This window comes from Solanum pennellii, chromosome 10 (assembly GCF_001406875.1).
Source record: "Solanum pennellii chromosome 10, SPENNV200".
In the NCBI taxonomy this organism is placed as follows: domain Eukaryota; kingdom Viridiplantae; phylum Streptophyta; class Magnoliopsida; order Solanales; family Solanaceae; genus Solanum; species Solanum pennellii.
The window spans coordinates 57101269-57120524 of NC_028646.1; the positions used below are offsets into that span (position 1 = coordinate 57101269).

The 19256-nt window shown below is 32.6% G+C and overlaps 2 protein-coding genes across 2 annotated transcripts; one reads left to right on the top strand and one right to left on the bottom strand.

The window, feature by feature from the left end:
• Positions 1–11819: 11819 nt before the first annotated feature.
• On the top strand, positions 11820–16330 carry LOC107032594. The gene is made up of 4 exons (XM_015234192.2): positions 11820–13021; positions 13650–13892; positions 13995–14086; positions 15285–16330. The coding sequence occupies exons 1-4, from the start codon at positions 12158–12160 to the stop codon at positions 16057–16059; spliced, it is 1974 nt and encodes a 657-aa protein (XP_015089678.1). The 5' UTR covers positions 11820–12157; the 3' UTR covers positions 16060–16330.
• Positions 16331–16398: 68 nt separating this feature from the next.
• LOC107002078 (transcription factor bHLH84-like) lies at positions 16399–18142 on the bottom strand. Its single transcript, XM_015199997.2, has 5 exons — positions 17683–18142; positions 17441–17620; positions 17283–17348; positions 17124–17189; positions 16399–16868 (listed from the first exon to the last, which is right to left on the bottom strand). The coding sequence occupies exons 1-5, from the start codon at positions 18091–18093 to the stop codon at positions 16773–16775; spliced, it is 819 nt and encodes a 272-aa protein (XP_015055483.1). The 5' UTR covers positions 18094–18142; the 3' UTR covers positions 16399–16772.
• Between the last annotated feature and the right edge of the window lie 1114 nt (positions 18143–19256).

Below are 19256 nucleotides of genomic sequence, written 5' to 3' on the forward strand. Positions count from 1 at the left end.
TTCACAAGAAATTCCCAGAAACAGCCCCTGTTCTTGTCTTTTTTCCACCGCGTAGCTCCAAAGTACAGCACGACCTTCCCCTCTCCCCTTTCTCTCGTACGAATATTACACATAGGTGTCGAAATCTCCTTCCCCCTCTCGTCCTTTCCCTCAAATCGGACGGCTATGCTCACCTTGCCGTTGGAGAATAAGACGAATTCGTACCATTCCGTTTCAAACCTTATCCCTTTAGGTTTTGGGATTTCAAATTGGGACATGAAATCGCGAATTTACCCCAACCCTTTTCGTGATTTCCCCCCGCTCTCCGTTCATTGAATTGGCTATATATATGGCCACCTATTCACTGTTGAAGGGGATTTTTTTTGGCTAAAACTCCCTCATTAAAAAACACAGATAGTCGAAGAAAACTTGAAGAAAGTTGAGGCAATTTTCAAGGGAATTTTACTCGTTCTGTTCTTATTCCTCCACTGCCTTTGAAATTCGTTGAAGTTTTCAGGCCTCATTTGTGGTCGTGGAAGGTCGTCTCCTTTACCAACAACGTCTCAGTCGCTGCCCGGAGAAAGGTAATGCTTCCTTTCACTTACGTCTTGTTTCAAGTGTTGAATGCGATGCAATGAATGTTTGTTGGTTCCTCTGTTTCATCAATGTTTTGGCTTATTCGTTTCGATTTTTATACTCTTCTTCGAAGGATTGTTTGGTTGTCAATTTGCTTCGAATAGTGTAGCTAACTCGCTGTTGCTTATGACGGATATGCTTCAACTTTGTTAAGTTCCATTTGGAACTGCTCGTATGCAGTTTCTTTGCTTCGATCATATTGTGTTTAGCTTGAATATGTAAGTTCGAAATGAGTTCTCGTATTGTTTGTCGGATAGTCTTTATTTGCTTGTCTTGAGGATGTTGTGGGGAAGATTAATGGCAGTTTACTTCGTCCATTTGTGAGGTTTCAGTTGCTATCTCTCCCTCTTAGGTTTGTTATATGTTTATATGTTCGAAATGTGTCGGTTTGAAGCATCGTCATGTAACTCGTTGTGTTTAGTTGTTATCTTTGTTCCGGCTTCGCTTTTCCCTTTCAACCTCATTGTAAAATGTCCATAGGCTGGTATTGCTCTGCTTGCGACTTAAGAAATATTAGATTGTTTTTGTTATCTTGCTTTTGAATGTTTGTCTATATTAAGCTATCGAAGTCGATTAAGAGCAGTGAGTACACATCATAAATGAGCATGCATTCCCTTTATATATCTCCCTTTTTGCACTCCATATGTGTATCTATGTTGATGTGTGAGCTTGAAACTAGCATTTCTGCATTTAGTGTCGATAAGTCTTGCCAAATGGTAGAGCATTTGACTAACAGGAGTTGGCATATCTACTGTGTGCATTTTCTAGTCAACAGAGGGGTACTTCCATGCCTTTGATAAATTCATTAGTATGTGTCTATGCGCTGCATGCTACTGCCTTTCTCCTTATTTGGTGTGAATTATTTTATTCTTAGTTTCATTCTGAATTGTTTTTAAATCATTTATTTCCCTCCTTCTGATTCGTATATCTAAGTAGTTCTTCTTTTATCTCCGTTTTGCTCAAGACACTTGCTATTAGTTTATCGTTCAAGGTGCTAATTCTCTTTTGTTTGTTTGATTGCATGTGAAATCACTTTCGAGTCCCCATGGACTTTATTCCAATCTCTTGCACTTTTTCCTTGAGCCATAAAGGCTCAAAACATCCTCCTCGAGTCGTAGATTCCTTACAAAACAGATGTACAGGTCGAAAGAGCAGAAATGCAGTGCTGGAAATCAGTTACAGGTTCATCAGAACCTGAAAAAGTGGCTGGAAATTATCTTGCAGGGATTTGAAGAAGATGTATACAGCAGTATACATATTTTATACACAGTTATATACTGATATACAGGTCTAAAATGCACACGTGGATCCAAATTCAAAATCTGGGTTTGTAGCAGTGAAGATATGCAGATAAAAGGGAACTTTCAACTTTCAAAAGTTGAAAAAACAGGCTGATATACAGCCTGTATACACTGATATACAGAGACGTTATACCTTGAATAGGTGTAAAAAATATGAATTGCAGGCTAACGTACAGGGACACCAATTTCAGATATAAATACGGAAATAGGCAATGAATGTGTACATAGGGTACATCCCATATACATTGGTATACATCTTTTGGGCGACGATACACAATTGTTGAACAGGTTTAAAAATGGTACATGTACAAATACGCAGAAATAATATGGGAAATACAGGTGGAATCGTGAGAACTCGTATTCGAACAAATACAGGGATCAAACAGTCCAAAATGGATTAGATACGCACAGTATACATCATTTGTATACTTTAATTGCTTTTTCTTTTTTTCAGGAAATTGGGCCAGGGCCTTTTTTCAGCAACAATTTTGATAGGCTCAAAGGGCCACAAATGTTTTTCTGCAGGATTCTAAATTGTTAAAAAAGGGCCCAAGCCCACATTTTGAAATTAGTTTAGGACAGGTGGGCCAAAGCCCAAATGAATGAATTTGGGCAATCAAGCCCAAGTTCAAATATTTTTCCCTCTATTATTTATTTGTTTGAATTAATTAATATCTTGGTAGAATTTTAATAATCTCCTAAAGGGCAGCCATTTTTCATTATTTTAAATTTTACTATTTTATTTACTTATTTTGTTTTATTTACTTTTATCACCATTTAGTTTTTCCTTAAGTTAATTCCCTCTAAATATTTCCCTTTAGAAGTAAAAAAATGAAATAAAAAATATTAAAACGAATTTTCTCTTTACTTAGTTAAAAATTTTATTTTATAAGTCATTTAGTCAAATCGCCGGTCAACCGCAAGTTAGCGGGCATCCCGAGGGTCTAACACCTTCTCGGGATGTACATTGAACTTCGAACCTTTTTCAATTGATTTTATCTGTTTTGAATCTTTTGAAAATTTTAACTTTTTCTTGATTTTATCAAAAATCAAGTGGCGACTCCGTAATTTGAAAAGTCGATTTTTCTTAAATAATAAGATTAATTGATTTTTCCTAAACCTAGTCATTTTCACACTATTTTTAAACAAAAGAATATTTTAAACATAAAAAACAATTATGAAATTCATGCTTACAATATTTTTTTCTTGAAAAAATAGAAAGTGACTAATATTTATATTCGAAAATAAAATTTTAATCTTTATTTATCAGTATATTGATCTCATATAATATGTATATTGTTGAATTAAATAGTCAATTCAATCAATTATTACTTTGTATTTCATGAATTTGGGATTAGATAAGAATACTTAGTTGTATGGTAAGTTAAAATATAATATAATATAATATAGCAATAAAAAATAAGTATAAGAAATTAAATTAAAAAAAAATTTAAATAATATTTTTCTCTTTCTTACCAACTTTTTTGTCAACCTTACAAATTTATTTGAGTATTTTATGAAAAAATTGCTTAAAATTTTGAAATAATTTACTTAGGGATTTTGAAATTGTCAAGTAATAACTGCACACAGAGTTTTTCTCATTGGATTTTGTTTGTTAAAAAAATATAAAGGAAATAGTTTTTTTAATTTTTTTAATAATCTTCAAAATAAAAGTTATATATATTTGTTTTGTAGAGAAATAATTTGATGAGTTAAATAGGTCTATTATTTTTTAAAAAGATGACTTAATAACATGACATATCAATTAGAATAGAAGGAGACTTTTGAGATATTTATTATTTATTTTTTTGGATAAAAAATAGTAATAATATTATTAACTTTCTATTTTTTTCAAGAAAAAAATGTTATAAGCATGAATTTCATAATACATAATTAATCTTATTGTAATAGTTAATTGACAAATAATATTATTGATTCATTATAAAATGTATCTTTAATTGATGTAAGTTAGCATTCATGAGTGATCTACATATTGATATTTTCTTTAACGTTTATGTTTATAAGTATTCAAAATTAATGAATTATTGTACGTTTTAAAAACCTATTTTCATAACATAAAAAATAAAAATTATAATTATAATAAAAGATTCTTAAGTATGAAGATTTATTATAATAAACTAATATATATATTTTCAAAAAATAATATGATCATTATTTTAGTTAAATGGGTTTAATGAATCAAATTTGTCTATTATTAAAGGGAAAAGGGTCAAAAATGTCGTTCAACTATGTGAAAGGAACAAACATGCTCTTTGTTTATAGTTTTGCTAAAAAATGTCCTTACCATCAATATTTTGGTTCAAAAATGTCCATAAACTACGCGAAAGGAATAAAAAAGTCCCCCTTTTGTTGTTTAGTCCAAAAATGCTCTTACCATCAATACTTTCGTCCAAAAATGTCCTTATTGTTATTTTATGGGTGAAAAAAATTCATTTTCTAAATAATATATTATTATTATTTTTGACATTTTTTTCAATTAATATTTTTAAAAAAAATTAGCAAATGTGTATCTTACTTTAATTCAGAAAAAAATAAAAACTGGAAATATTTTTTTAGTTTATCATCAATATTTTTTATCGTTATATAACTATAAATTAATGACAAATATACTATAATCTCATATATATGACATATATTATCTGTCGAAAGGGTGCATGAAATTATTCCATTTTAATTGATAAAATGAGATTACGAAGAAGAAAAAAATATTTCCTACAGTTTTATTTGTTAAAGTGATTTTAGAAGAAAGAAAATAAGAAGAATGTTCTTTATTAATATTTTAATTAGGAAGAAGATGTGTTTATAAAGGAAAAAATAATATATTTATTCGGAAAAGGGGCATTTTTGACCCATTTTGTAACTATAAAGACATTTATGGACCAAAGTATTGACTGCAAGGGCATTTTTAAGCAAAGTAATGATGGTTAGGCATTGTTGAGCGAAACTGTAAATAGAGGGTGATTTTATTCCTTTCACATAGTTTAAAGGCATTTTGATCCTTTTTCCCTTTAAAAGACTTTGATGACATGTTATGTCAACTAGGAAAGAGTGAGACTTTTGAAGTGTCAAGTATATATGGAGGATATTAGGGATAGTTGAGTGAAATTTTGGTCCTAAATGAAACATAAATGATATATCAAGACAATTTTCTAAACTCGGTGATCATTTAGGGAATTGACTCACCAACTTGGCAATCAAGAAATGACCAATCAGATATCGTTAAATTAATAAGTTAACTTTTTATTATTCATAAACACTTGATTGACAATTAAATATCGTTAAATCTATATGTTAATTTTTAGTTATTTATACAAATCGATCTACGATCAAATGTCATCAATACATTAATGTTTAATTATTCATAAAATCTTCTGATGAACAATTAATTTCAATAGACTAATGTTAAATTATGATAAAACTCAATAAGTTTGTATTGAAGCATCATTGAGGGAACCACATGTATTTTCTTTCTAGGACTAGGTTCCTATGAGTTTCTGTTTGTTTCCACAAGCTCATGATTCTTGTTTACCGTTGAAATTATAGCCTTGCATGCGTTCTTGAAATGACCATTTCGTCCACAATGAGTACACAATTAATCATCATGATTGGATACATACTTACTATGAGGATTGTAGAATGTAGATCTTTCTAAACTCGTGACCTTCACTTTGTTACGAATCATCTTATTGACAGAAAATGTGACCTCTGAGGAGATTGTTCATTTGAGATACTTTTCAAGTTCAGCTTTAACTCTAATCAGGTGCTTCTTCAGTTCTTTGTTCCTTTCTAACGAACTAGTAAGATCCAACTTCACCTTTTTAAGATTGACTTCAAACTTGACTTGGATTTCACTCTCTGTTCATTTACCCTTAGGATCATGATGAGAAACTTCCTTCATCCTATTTTGAACAAGTTCATTTTCAGAAGTGAGGGACTTTATCTTTCTTCTAACTTGAGAACTTAATTAGCTACTGCATCATTACTTGCTTTAGTCTTATCAAGATTTTTACTCGAGGGCTCTTTTTCTTTGAAAACCCTTGATAGCATATATTAAGGCGTTTGCTAGAGATTGTAATTACTTAAGAGAGTAGTCTTCATGTTTTTGTTGTACATCAAAAACCTTACCTCATCTATGTCTTTATCCTCGAATTTGGCAATGAGAGCAAATAGAGAGATAAAGCCCGAATGTCTTTAAAGTTTTTTTGACCATGTTGTCGATTGTTTCTTTTGGTTGAAGTGGTTAGGAATTGAATTCCCTTCGTCTCGCTTTGTCAAAACTATTCGTGATATAATCCTTGTTATCCTGATCATAATGGGGGTCGTTCTTGATAAACTATCCAGGTTTTTCGCATTTGTGGCAATGATCATTTTCTTTTAAATATTTGCTTGAGTTACCTTTTTCTGGAAAGCAACTATTTCTCCTCACCATTTTGTGAAAGTGTCTAGTATGTACACCATTTCACTATTATCCTCACTGGAGTCTCTTTACGACCTTAAGCATAACATCTCTTTCAGTATCATCCTCACTAGAGTGTCTCTTTACGACCTTGAGTGTCACATTTCTTTCTTTATTGAGTTTCTATCTATGTTGGTTATGTTGTCTCTTGAAATCGTAGATTTCCAGGTTCTTATAGTTAGAGTGTGAAGATCTTTTGCTCCAGTGATAGTATTAACTTTGCTTACCCAGGAGGCTAACATCACATTCAAAATCTTCCGCACAAGCTTATTTGTGTTAATAACCTCACTAAGACAATGAAGTTCATTTGTAATATAGGTGTACCTGGTGTGTAACTTTTGGATGAACTCTCAATCCTTCATATTGAACAACTCATATTGAGTTATAAGCATATAAGCATTTGATTGATTAACTTAGTTTGTTTCCTCCTGAGTTGTTTGCAAGGCTTCTTAATTTTCCTTTATAGTTTCACGAGCCAAATGTCAAATTAAGAAGCTCTTGCAACCTAGGAATAATCTCTTAATTCCTTCCATCTTGTAATAAGAGTTCGTTTGGATTGACTTAAAAAAGTAGCTTTTAAGTCAAAAATAAAAAGTCAACTAAATAACTTCACTAACATTAGTAATGCTTGCATTAGTCATTTTTTACTTTACCAAACACTTCGTAACTTATTTTATGTTATTTTTGACTTATTTTAAGTTATTTTTGTATTTGTCAAACACTTCCAGGAGTCAAAAACTGACTTAAAAACAGGTTTGACCGAGTATTACAAGACTCTAGTGTAACTCTAATACACTTCCACTACACTAATTAACTCTAACGATAGAGTGTATAAGAATAATGCAAAATAGGGTGCATTAGTAATGCTTGCATTAGTTATGCAAGCATGTTTCTTATACATTGTTTCCTTTGATGTATTAGAAATAACAAACCTTGTATAATTTCTATCAAAAATACATGTTTACTCATATACCCCTCACACTTTATTTATTTGTACACTTCCTATGCAACAAAGTTCATTGCTAAAACAACAAAGAAAATTCTTTGTTAAAACATCATTAATTCTTCTTCTTTTTTTTTTCCAAAAATAATATTAAATAGTTGTACTATTCCATCAAACTATTTTTGTGAAAAGTTGGCATATAAATTTTTTTTATCAAATTTATCGTCACAATAATAAAAAATTTGATTAAATTATATTGAAATTAGATTATTTTTTTAAAAAAAATGATACAAGGTCATAAAGCCTATTAAGACATCAAAAAAAAAAAAAAGACACCGAAAAACAAATCAAAATAAAAACAAAAACTTATGACAATGAAGAAAATGAAAAGACTTTAAGGGTAGTTTTATAATTATTTAATCTAATGCAAGTGTTAAAATGTTGTGTATTACTAATACCTAGAATTCCTTAGTATTAGTAATACACAACTTAATACACAATAGAATGTATAACTAACGATCTTGCATCAGTTAAACATGACATGAAAAAGTATAAAAAACAAGGTACTACTAAAACACACACCTAATGCACGCATTATATTTTTAAATACACTCTAAGAAATGACCCCTAAATGATATAGACTTCAATAATACATCTCGTACGACTAACTCTAGCCACCAACTCAAATGTAAAAGAAAAGAGAAGAAATGATACCTACATAAATTAACTTCACTAAGACGAGTAGGTTTACAATTTTTAGCACAAGAAACAAGACTCAACAACAAGGAATAAAAGAACAACTTCAACTGATAAGAGCATGTCCTTTGTAGTTGAGATCTTCGTGATATGAGAGCTGAGAGAGCCTATGCTTTGAGACAAAAACAATATTTTTTTTTAATATTGCAAAAGCTAGGCTTTGATCTCTATTAAGTCTACTTATTAATGAGAGAAAGACAAAACTTTAACGTCTTCTCGCTGGTTGAGGTGTCCTTCCTGCAACAACCTTGCCCTGCCAAGCTATCACGAATTTGACTCCGCTCTAGTGATGAATCTTTACAGTTCCTCCATTACCTCTTTAATATTTTGACATGTGTCATACAAATAACCAAATTACTCAGATTTATTTGGTTAACTAAATTTTTTTACCATAGTTAATATTTCACTTTCTTCTTTTTGTACAATCCTTTCTTCTCTGCCATAGTTTATATTTTCAAACTACTTTTTGCAGCAAATCAACGATAGATTTCTGAATTTTATTTTTGTAGTGTTGATATTTGAAACTTTAAATTCATTTTATTTTTAATCATGGATAATTAATAATTTTTCAACCGATGCCTCTCTCACAAAGTTTAATTGAAATTTCACCAGTAATGAAAAGAAAAGTTTATGAAAAAATATTTTTCTACACATTTTTCATGCCTTTTCATATCCTTTAGTTAGCTTTTGCAGAAATTCCAAATTGAAAAAATTGATGTTACGAAGAAGACTCTAGAATTTTTTTTTGTATCATCATTGTGATCGAACCAAACTTCAAAGAAGTAGTCTCATGGGTTGGATTTTTAAAATTTTATAACCCAAATTCATCCTTTGAATTTTGTTTCTTTTATCACGGTGTAAAAATAATGGAAAGAAAAAGCGATTTGTTGTTAACAAAGCAAATTCTTTGATGATAGTGAAATGATTTGTTGCAGAATTAAGTGAGACAGAATAAGATGAGAGAGGAGAGAGAAAGAGAAAGAGTAATAACCATAGTTAATGATATTTGATCATGGTTTAAAGATTATTTAAATAAGAGAAAATGGTCAAAGTCACCTAACCTATAGCCGAATTCTCAATTACACACTTATACTTCACGATTGTCCTATTACCCCCTTGAACTTTTTTAAAATGGAATTATTTGCTCCTTATGTTCTGAGGTGGCAAGGAATGTGTAATTGACTCTCTTTGAGAGACTGGGAGCAAAAGAAATAATAATACTTTAACTTTATAAGTGTGTTTTTATTTCATTGTTAATTTCTACTTCTAATGTTTCCTTTTATTTTATTTTTATACTTTTGAGGCTCCTTTTCTTTTTTCTCTTTAATGAAAAAAAAAACACCAGCAACAAATGGCAGCAGTGAAGGCGGCATCTGTGATCCACCGTGTAAACTTCACTCATCCACTACTAAATCTTACAATATCTTTATTTCATACAATTTTATCTAACTAAACTAAATTAATTGCATCTAAAAATTTAATTTTCAAAATTAACCGACTTTTTGAAGCATGTAATTGATAATGATTTTGAGTGAAATTTCATTAATCTTGAGAGAAAAAGAAGGAAGTGGTGTAGAAATGGAGATTTTGAAGGGTAATTTGGGAATTATAGAAAAAAATAGGAATTTCCGAAAGTATTTTTTAAAAAAATAATCAAATCAAACTTCCATTGCAAATTGGGGATTTATTTCCAAGACTTCTCAACCTTGGTGTCTAGGAAGTACATCAATAATAAATTACTTCCCGGAGAGAAGCCTGTTGGTCATGAACTTGCAGGTATGAATAGTAAATGTCTTTCCTCCATGGCTAGCTTTCTCTTAGAGCAAAGTGTGAGGTCGAAAAAAGCACTCACAGGCAGTAACAAAATATGCAGCGAGAGAGGGGATTTTCGAAGGTTGAATTGAGAGAAATTTAGATGAAAATTGATGAAAAATTTTGGTGGATGGAAGAAAATCATAGCTACATTAAATAAGTTAAAAGAAAAAAAAAAGCAACTCCAATAGAGAAGACTCCGACAAATGGTTAATGCCATTTCTAGAGACAAAGAAAATAAAATAATTATTTTTTATACATTAAAAATATATATGACGTGGTAGGTACGTGTCCTTACCACTTAATATGAATCTTGGATGGGTTTTTAAGGGGTAATATATTCTACTTTTAAAGAGTTCAGGGGGGTAATAGGACACCCGTAAAGTATGAGTGTGTGCCTGGAAATTCGGCTATAGTTTGAGGGGACTTTTGATCATTTTCTCTATAAATAAATATGGACCATTAGAATTTAAAATCAGATATCATTAAATTAAATATGCACTGGACCAACTGGAGAGATTAGTGTATGGAGAGGAGCCTCTTCCAACTATCACACTGTGCAAATACGACAAAGTTTATAACTAATTTTTTTTACCTTGCAAAAATGATTTAAAGGTACCAGACCCCTTTATAAGATCTCTCAATAATCAAAATAAATTTTACAATATTATACTCCCTCCTTCCCATTTTATATGTCACCTTTCGAATTTCAAGAATCAAGCAAGTCTATCTTTGATCGTAAATTGTTTATAGATCTTTTAAACATTTTGAATTATCAATTATTGTGATTCATATTATTTTTTACGCAATTTACAAATATAAAAATTTTGTTTCAAAAAGATTGAAGGTTTCAGGTGTAAATTCCCGATCAAACTTAATATATTTAGCTCTCAAAACATAAAATGTATCATATAAATTGAGACAGAGGGAGTAACAACTTACATCAGGGTGAGTCCACTACATACATTGTTTGAGTTACGACCACAAACTCCATATTCACTATATAAGTCATGTTCAAGTAAAAAGTTCAGGGGTTTCTCATATGCCTAAAGGTTGGGAGAAAAAACTTGATACCACTAAATTCTACTTGAACAAGGTAACTAATCTTGTTTGGATGGTTGTTATCAATTGTATTGTACGTATTATTAGTTTAAATACAATGTTTATTTTGATTATTACTTATATTTTACTTTATCCTATCGTTTAAACCCATCTTCAGGTAACGATGAAAAGATCAATTATATAGAACAATCGATTTGGTGTGATTGCATTGTTATCTTAATATTTTTTTCTAATTTTATCTTTATTTATTATTTAACAATTATATTTCATCTTTTTGCCTACCTTTTCGTAGTCCCCATCCTACATTTCTTGAGATGCATGAGAGTAGGACTGTTCAAAAAATCGAATCGAAAAAAGTTATTGGTTTATCAATAATGAGTTATTGGATTAATGGTTTAGATAAAAATTTTAATTTTTTTGTTATCAGGTTATCGGTTCTTAACAGTTTGAGATTTTTTCTTAATGGGTAAACCGATAACTCGATAGTAAATTAAATAATTATATTTATACTATTTTGATATAAAATCCTTGACTTAGAGTTTGTTTTCTATTTTTATTTTTAGTTATTTCAAACTCTTGACTATTCTATAATATAAAAGTGTTTGTTTTGAGCAAGATGTAACTTATGAACTCATGTGCATGGTTCATTTGGTTTGTCATCTTGCTTTAACTGATTTTTTCTGTGTCAAATTTTAACAAGTTAAACCGATGAACAAACTAGTAAAGATCAATAATCGCTAAATCAATATCTTAATTATTCTATAACGATTTAGCATATCTACACTCGTAACCAATAAATCAAACCACTTTAAGTTCAAAACTGATTCTTTTGCCAAGGTGGAAAAGAGAAAAAGGAAATCCAATAGTGAGCCCTTTAACGATTTTTAAACCTCTGAGCTCCCGCTTTCCATGGCATCTCTTTCATTCATTATTTTCTTCCATAGCCATTCCCTTCTTTGGGGTCAAAGCTGACGCGTTTTCTTCAACAATTTTCTTTGAATTCATCTATTCAGTCAGCACAAGACCCCCAAAATCGGATTTATACATTGCTATCTGAAATTTTGTCATCCAATTTGCTTCATGTTATCCTTTGTGAGAACCTTCTTTTATCTTTCTACAGCCTTATTATTACCCAAATTTGAATTTTCTTAGTAACCTTGATAGTGGGTTGTTATCAATTTTTTTTTGTACATGAAAATCATGGCGACTTTGAAATCTGGGGTTCTTGTGAAGTTTCTTGAAGACATGAAAATTGGGGTTAATGCGTCCGAGTTGGAGGAAAATGGAAAAACCATATTGTTGCAAATTAGAAGCATTGTTCCTGTTCTTGAAGAAGGTGATCTTTGGCCTAACAGAGGATTTTACCTAAAAGTTTCAGATATTTCTCATGCAATGTATGTTTCTTTGCCTGAAGAGCAAAATGAGATGATTCTTGCAAACCAATTGAAATTGGGTCAATTCATTTATGTACAGAAATTGGAGGATGCTCATCCTTTTCCGTTGATTAGAGGTGTAACGCCTCTACCTGGTAGGCGCCCGTGTGAGGGAGCCCCTCAAGATATTGATTCAGTTGCGAATGTAATGAACATTCTTCAGGCATCTAATTCTGATTGTATTGTTGAAAAAACTGTTATTTCTGAGAATAGGATTATTGAAATCCCATCCAATGCTGGAAAGTTGTCTAGGGGATTATCCGATCCTGATGGGTTGAAGAACAAAAATGATCATTTGGAAAGAAAATCTAAAGGAAAATTTCGGTCTTTGAGTGCTTCAAAAGTTCGTTCAGGCGAAAGGACGGTGGGCTTGGATTGCACTGCTAAAAGATCTGACAGTGAGAAGAGAAATTCTCATCTTTTTAAGGAACTACAAAAGAGAAAAAAAAGATCTTTTGATATTGATAGTGATACAGAAAGCATATTGTCATTGCTCTCATTTTCGTCTCATAATTCAAAGAGAAGAAGTTGGAATGAGTCAGAGATTTTGGAAGTTAAAGAAATCTTCGATTCTTCAGTTGTCAAGCACGATAAGAGACCACCTCGTAGTCGCAGTCCAACTGTGAGTGCTCACTATCAACTTTGCTTTCCTTCATGTTAATTCCAATATTGCTGTGATAATTTGAAGTCTATGTTTATCTATTATGGGGTTCTTACTCAAGGTTTGAACTATCAATGCATTTTCTAAACTGGGGTAAAAGTTTTAGCAAAAAAACTAGCATGGATTTGCTTGTAACTTGCTTGAGCTGAAATTTGGAAACCGGCTTAAATCATAGCCTGTCTAAGGTTTCTATACATATTTATGCTACTAAAATCTAACTCAAATACAAATATGTAATAGTGATAAGTAAGCATGCTATGTTGATAGAGTCTTGGCATTTATACTATAAAATTGTAATTGGTGCATGTTTGTGTACGGTCTGCAGCTATTCGGAGTGAGTAGGGTCCAACATGGATTTCAGACAGAGATGCCTTTTTTTTACATAATCCTAGAATGTTACATCCTGTTTTCAATTCGTACTATCGCGTTTTCATGCTACAGATTGATTATATTGTTCCCAATGACTATACTACTCTTTTCTGTTTATTAAGCATATTTTGGGCTAATTGTCATGTTTAACGATTTTAGCTTACCATATTTATTTGTGTTTTTTCCTTCAAGTTCATCCTTATTCACTTTATATAGACAGGTTTCATCAGTTCGTTCTGTAAGGTATGATAGCTCCGATGACAATTCAAGTTCAATAGCAAGAAGAAGAGAAGTTGGCTCTGCAAAGAAAATGAAGAGTTCCACTAAGGACAAAACTTCTTTCTCCAAAATAAATTGTGAGCAAGCCTCACATCCAATTGACCGCTTAGCTAATGACAGGCAAGGGGCAGAAACTGGTATATCATGGGACTCACTGCCCTCAAGCTTGGTGAAGCTTGGAAAGGTGATGAGTTCAAGCAAAAAAGTTACTTTCATTGTAATACTTGCATGAATAGTTGAGTGATTTATATTGGTACTGACGTTTGTGATTTTTCTTATACTGCAGGAGGTTGTAAAGCAAAGAGACACTGCTCTGATTGCAGCTACTGATGCTTTGCAAGAAGCATGTGCAGCTGAGAGGTTGCTCAATTCCTTGAGGTGCGCTTTCTGATACAAATCTTACTTTATTCAAGATGAGTACGGGTGGACTACGTAGAAAATTTCCTGATAATCCTCTCATTTTTCTTGTGTCTTCTTGTTTCAATCTGATGACTGATAGTTTTTGTATGATATGAGGCCTCTGGGCTCTGTTGTGAACTCTTCACATTGTTCTTGATTTTGTTTTGTCACTATTTCTTATCATGGCCTATATATAGGCCTGGGTTGTAATAATAGAAAGTAGGATCTTGAACTCTAGAAACTGTCTAGGTGAAGCTAAAAGAGGTAGTTACTAGTTTCAAGCTACATCTTGATACCAGCTTTACTTCAATCATCATTCATTGTCTTATAATGATACAATCTTCACAAGTAAGGAATCGTTACAATAATATTAGACATCCATGTCGAAATAAAATCTATACGAGTCATAGACCAGCATCATTGGCAAGTGATGATCATCATTAAGAACCGTGTCTAGATTGTTTTATACTACATATCCTGCTTCAGTAGAGATTATCATGGTTGTTTTCGCTAGTAAGATCATGTAGTATTGTACCATTTTCTATACAGGAAAAGACACAAGGGTAGAGATAGAGGTAACCCCTGGTAGAAAAGAATTAACTGAGTGGAGTTCCTTGAAATGCCTTCATACCCAGAGACACAATATAGGGACTTTATTGGCAGTTGCCATGCCAGAGATGAAACAATTTTAAAGCATATGACATAGTTGTGGTGAGAATCTCAGCATAAAATTAGCTGTCACTATCTATACGGAAGAAATAAGGTTCTATTTTTGATAGTTAATCTTTCTGCTCATGAGCTGAAATATTTCTTAAGTGCATTCCCAATAATCTACAGAAGCTACCAGTGGTTTGGGCTAGGGACTTCCATGTTGGAGGTCTCAAGTTCGAAACTCCTTGCCAGCGTAAGCAAGGGGTTTGCCTTCAGGTTCGAGCTCGTAGCACGGGGCTTGCCTAGTGCGGGTTACCTCTCCTGTGTGGGTTGGAGCTATTGCATAGGAGCAAGGTTTTTAGCCTGTGCGGCACCCAAAGGATAGCGGCTGCGGGTTCCCTTGTCATCAAAATTAGAAATTAATACAATGTATCGTCTTATTGTTTTTAGTGCAATTCCTCTGTTTCTTTCTTTTCCTTTTCGCTGTTGTTCCATTCTGATGGCCCATATATATTCCTTTCTCCAGCAAGTTCTCAGAGTTCCATCTAGCTGAACAAGATGATCTCCAGCCTCATGTTGATAAATTTTTTGATCTTCAAGATGACATGGCTCAGACACGATTAATATTGCAGTCACTTACAAATATAACTCCACTTAGAACTTCAGGAGAAGCTGATCATTCAACTTATAACACCAGTTCAGTTAAGGAAGCATTGACCATTGCAGTCCAGAGAAAGAAAAACTCATCTATGTGGATAAAATCTGCTGTTGCTCTTGATCTTTCACCATGCTCCACCACTCTCAATCCAATCCATAACACTATGGCTGTCACCAATACACCGAAGAAGTCAAGCATATCAAATCGAAGTACCAAACCCAAAGGGTCATATATTGTCAAATCACATAAGAACACTGATGAGATTCCCTTCTTGTCGGCTGACAAAGATGAGCAACCTGAATGGACTAGGGGAAGCACAATGCCTACAGCCACTGTCCTAGCTTCTTCGTTGCAGAACGAGTGTAGAAAATTGTTTTTGGGACATGTAGAGAAGTACCTAGATGAGGTTGAAATAAAAGCCTCTTCAATGGCAGTAGATAGTCAAATAGCAGGAATGATGTATAAGGTGAAGAGAGTCAATGATTGGTTAGATGTGATAATCAACAAGGAAGCGAATGCTCGAAAGGATGGGAGCTTGGATGACTCAGAAATTGAAGTTTGTCAAAGGGTAAGGAACAAAATATATGGGATCTTACTGAAGCATGTTGAGAGAACTGCTATGTCTTTTGGAAGTAGCAGTTGAATGCCGGGTGATATCAAATTTGAAAACTGTATATTGAAGCCACAAAATTTAGATACAAGTACAGTAATTGCTATGTATAAAACATGAGAGTGAAAATGTATACATGCATAGATCTTCTCTAAGAGATGATTTGTGCATCATTTTTTCATTTTTTTCATTTCCACTCTCCTGAATACTTATATTGCTTAGTGTATCTTAACATTGTTGTTTGCACAGACATCTTGTAAATATAACTTCACGTAAATGTGCAATACAGATACCGATTGGTCCATGATTATAAGCATTTCCGTCTTTGCTTTTCTGGGTTTAAGCTTTGAAGTATATTTATATTAGAACAATTTAAACCGACCCTGGACCATTTTTGCATCAAACTTAGGCTCATGGACGAGTATCAGCATGGAAATACCAGAACAAATTACAGATGATTTCTTTTTGATTTTCGTAATTCAGTTTGTATAATTAACACCTCATGACAACCTAAGAAATGCTATAAAGTATAAACACTTAAAAAGCCAGCTCCTTCATCATGTTGAGATATTCAGTCAAATGATTAGTCTCTCATGGATAAGTAATATAACCAGTCGATAGGTTGAGTCTTTATTAGACACCATTACAAAATGACAATGATTCTCTATCTCCCTGTCTGATAATGCTCTCATCGATCAATTTACTAATGTACAATAAGACCACCATGTATTGTTAGCTTTTCAACATTACGATTTTGGAGTGCCTATCTTTAGATCTAGGCCAATGTCCATTCCGTTGTATGCAATGGGAGCATACATCCATAGGTCATCAGAGCTCAAAAGCTGTAGACACCCAAACAAAAAGTTAAGCCCCATATTAATTATAATCATCTCCTGAGAAGCAATGAACATAACTGGTATCATTAGTTTTTAGATAGCCAAGTATATACGGCTTTCACTTCTTTTATCCCACTTGTGTTGTTTTGCTCTCTGTACGTGAAAATGCAAGTCTGCGTTAAGACTAAGAGAATCCCTAACTTAGAGTTGGTATGTTCAATGACTGAAATCCTAGTTTGTGAAAGGGATGATACACCTTACCTTGATTTGGAGTTGCAAAAATTTGACATACTGGACTGCCTCTTCAAGCATGGTGCTAATATCAACCTATTGTCAATTGTGTTGACCTTTCAGGTTCAAATTCTCTAAGAAGATAACATAATCTTTGATGCTGTTTAAGTAACTGACTACACTAATTACCTTTGTTCCATTAGGGACTAGACTCTGCAAAATTCTTAATCTTTGATTAATTTTCTCTCTTCTTTTCTGTAAAGAGGAAAGAAAATATTCTTTTGATCACGTATACTAGATGGTGGATAAAACAAGCAAAAGTAGGCGATTAACACACAGTTAAGTACCCTAGCATACAAGCTCTGGGAGTCAGTTGCTGAGCCTCTGCTAGCTCTGGATTTTGGTACATTAATAGATTCATCTTCTGAGCAGCAACTTATCGAGTTCTGCCGCTGAAGTGCAGCCTTGTTTTTTCCATCCATCTCACTAGCCTTCTTCAGATTTACGCTTCTCTTGTTCTTTGGGACCTATATAAGAAAAGCAAGATCAGATGAAAACATGAAATAACAGTTCACATGATAATACTCACATCCCCTAGCAGGTTGCACAATCTCTTTTTCTTTGAGCTCTCTGGTGGACTATCCAATAATTTAGCCGTGTTTTCACCAGACTCCATGCTCACATCTTGGTTGAGGAAGTCATCCACCTCAATTGGATTGTAAGTAGCAAGCACCTGAGAGGGTGAACTTGTGTTTTCACCTTCCACCATGCCATTTTCCTTTGTTATTGAACTTCCATTTCTCGTCAAGATTGACTGAACATGACTCTGATAGTAGCTTTCATGACTCGGAAAGGAAAACTGAGAACTACTACAACCATTATAACTAGAAAAATACATATTGTCAATGTTATTAGGCTGCCAAAGCAACTGAGCCATGAAATCAGCCTCCTGATCAGTGGAACACATTCCACTCCATTCATCTTCAAATACAGGCTCCATATTCTTATTATAACTAAGAGCCTGTAGAGAAATTAATGGAATTCTTCTATGTTATTAACTGATCATAGAGAGCTCAATATGGTTGATGCATAGAGGCACATATTTATACCAACGCAAATGAAGACTTCCTTTGTTCCAACTAGTAATTTAATTATACTTCAATCCCTCTGCATTTTATTTTATGTCAAAAAGGGTATTTTTGTGCACAAAACATCTCACTTTCATGCACGGTTCAGGTAAGGACTGCACTGAAGGGGTATGATGTATACAATCAATCCTAATGCAAGCATTACTGGCTGAATCTACGGCTAGAACTTATGACCTGTAGGTCGCATAGAGAAAATTTTAATTTATGTCACTTTTTTAAGATTTATTTTTATTTAAAAAATGATACAAATCTTATATCATAATTCCTTAAGTTTATATTTCTTATTTCACCTGTACTAATATGTTTAAAATTTTGCGTTCAATTAAATACTGTCATACAAAATGAAGTAGAGAAGTATTGGTCACTTGTCCGCAATATGGACCAAGTACAACTCAATTAAGAAGACTTGGTTTAATTAATTATGGACAAAATGATGCAACCTTTGAGAGGCTTCAAAATATCTCTATATACACAAAACAACAATAATGAGACAATCATTGAGAAAAGGGTTAACTGTCATATGAACTATCAATTCTATGGAACACTTTAATGAGAAAAAAAAAGTTGGAAATGAGAATAGATGATATGTGGAGAACGTGAGGGTCTTTTTCAATACATTAATAATAAAAGTGAAGCCAATGATTTAGTGATATCACAAGCCTATACATAGATCGTGGCGGTGAGTCTTACATTCTTAAAACTATCTGGAAAAAGACATTATACCTTCCATGCTTATATTTGAACTCATGACTCACACACACACACTTATATATATATATGATGACTTCGTTCAATCAGTTCAATCATTCAGTAATCATGTCATATTATGTTGTGAACAAATTAAATTTGTAAGGGTTTATGGGCTAAAATTGATGAACGAGATTGATTTAGTTAGGAGTACTGGATCGAGTCAAACGTCGGAGTATTTTATTGGCAAACAACTTAAATCCTACTCTCTCTCTCTCTCTCTATCTATCTATCTATCTATCTATCTATCTATCTATCTATATATATA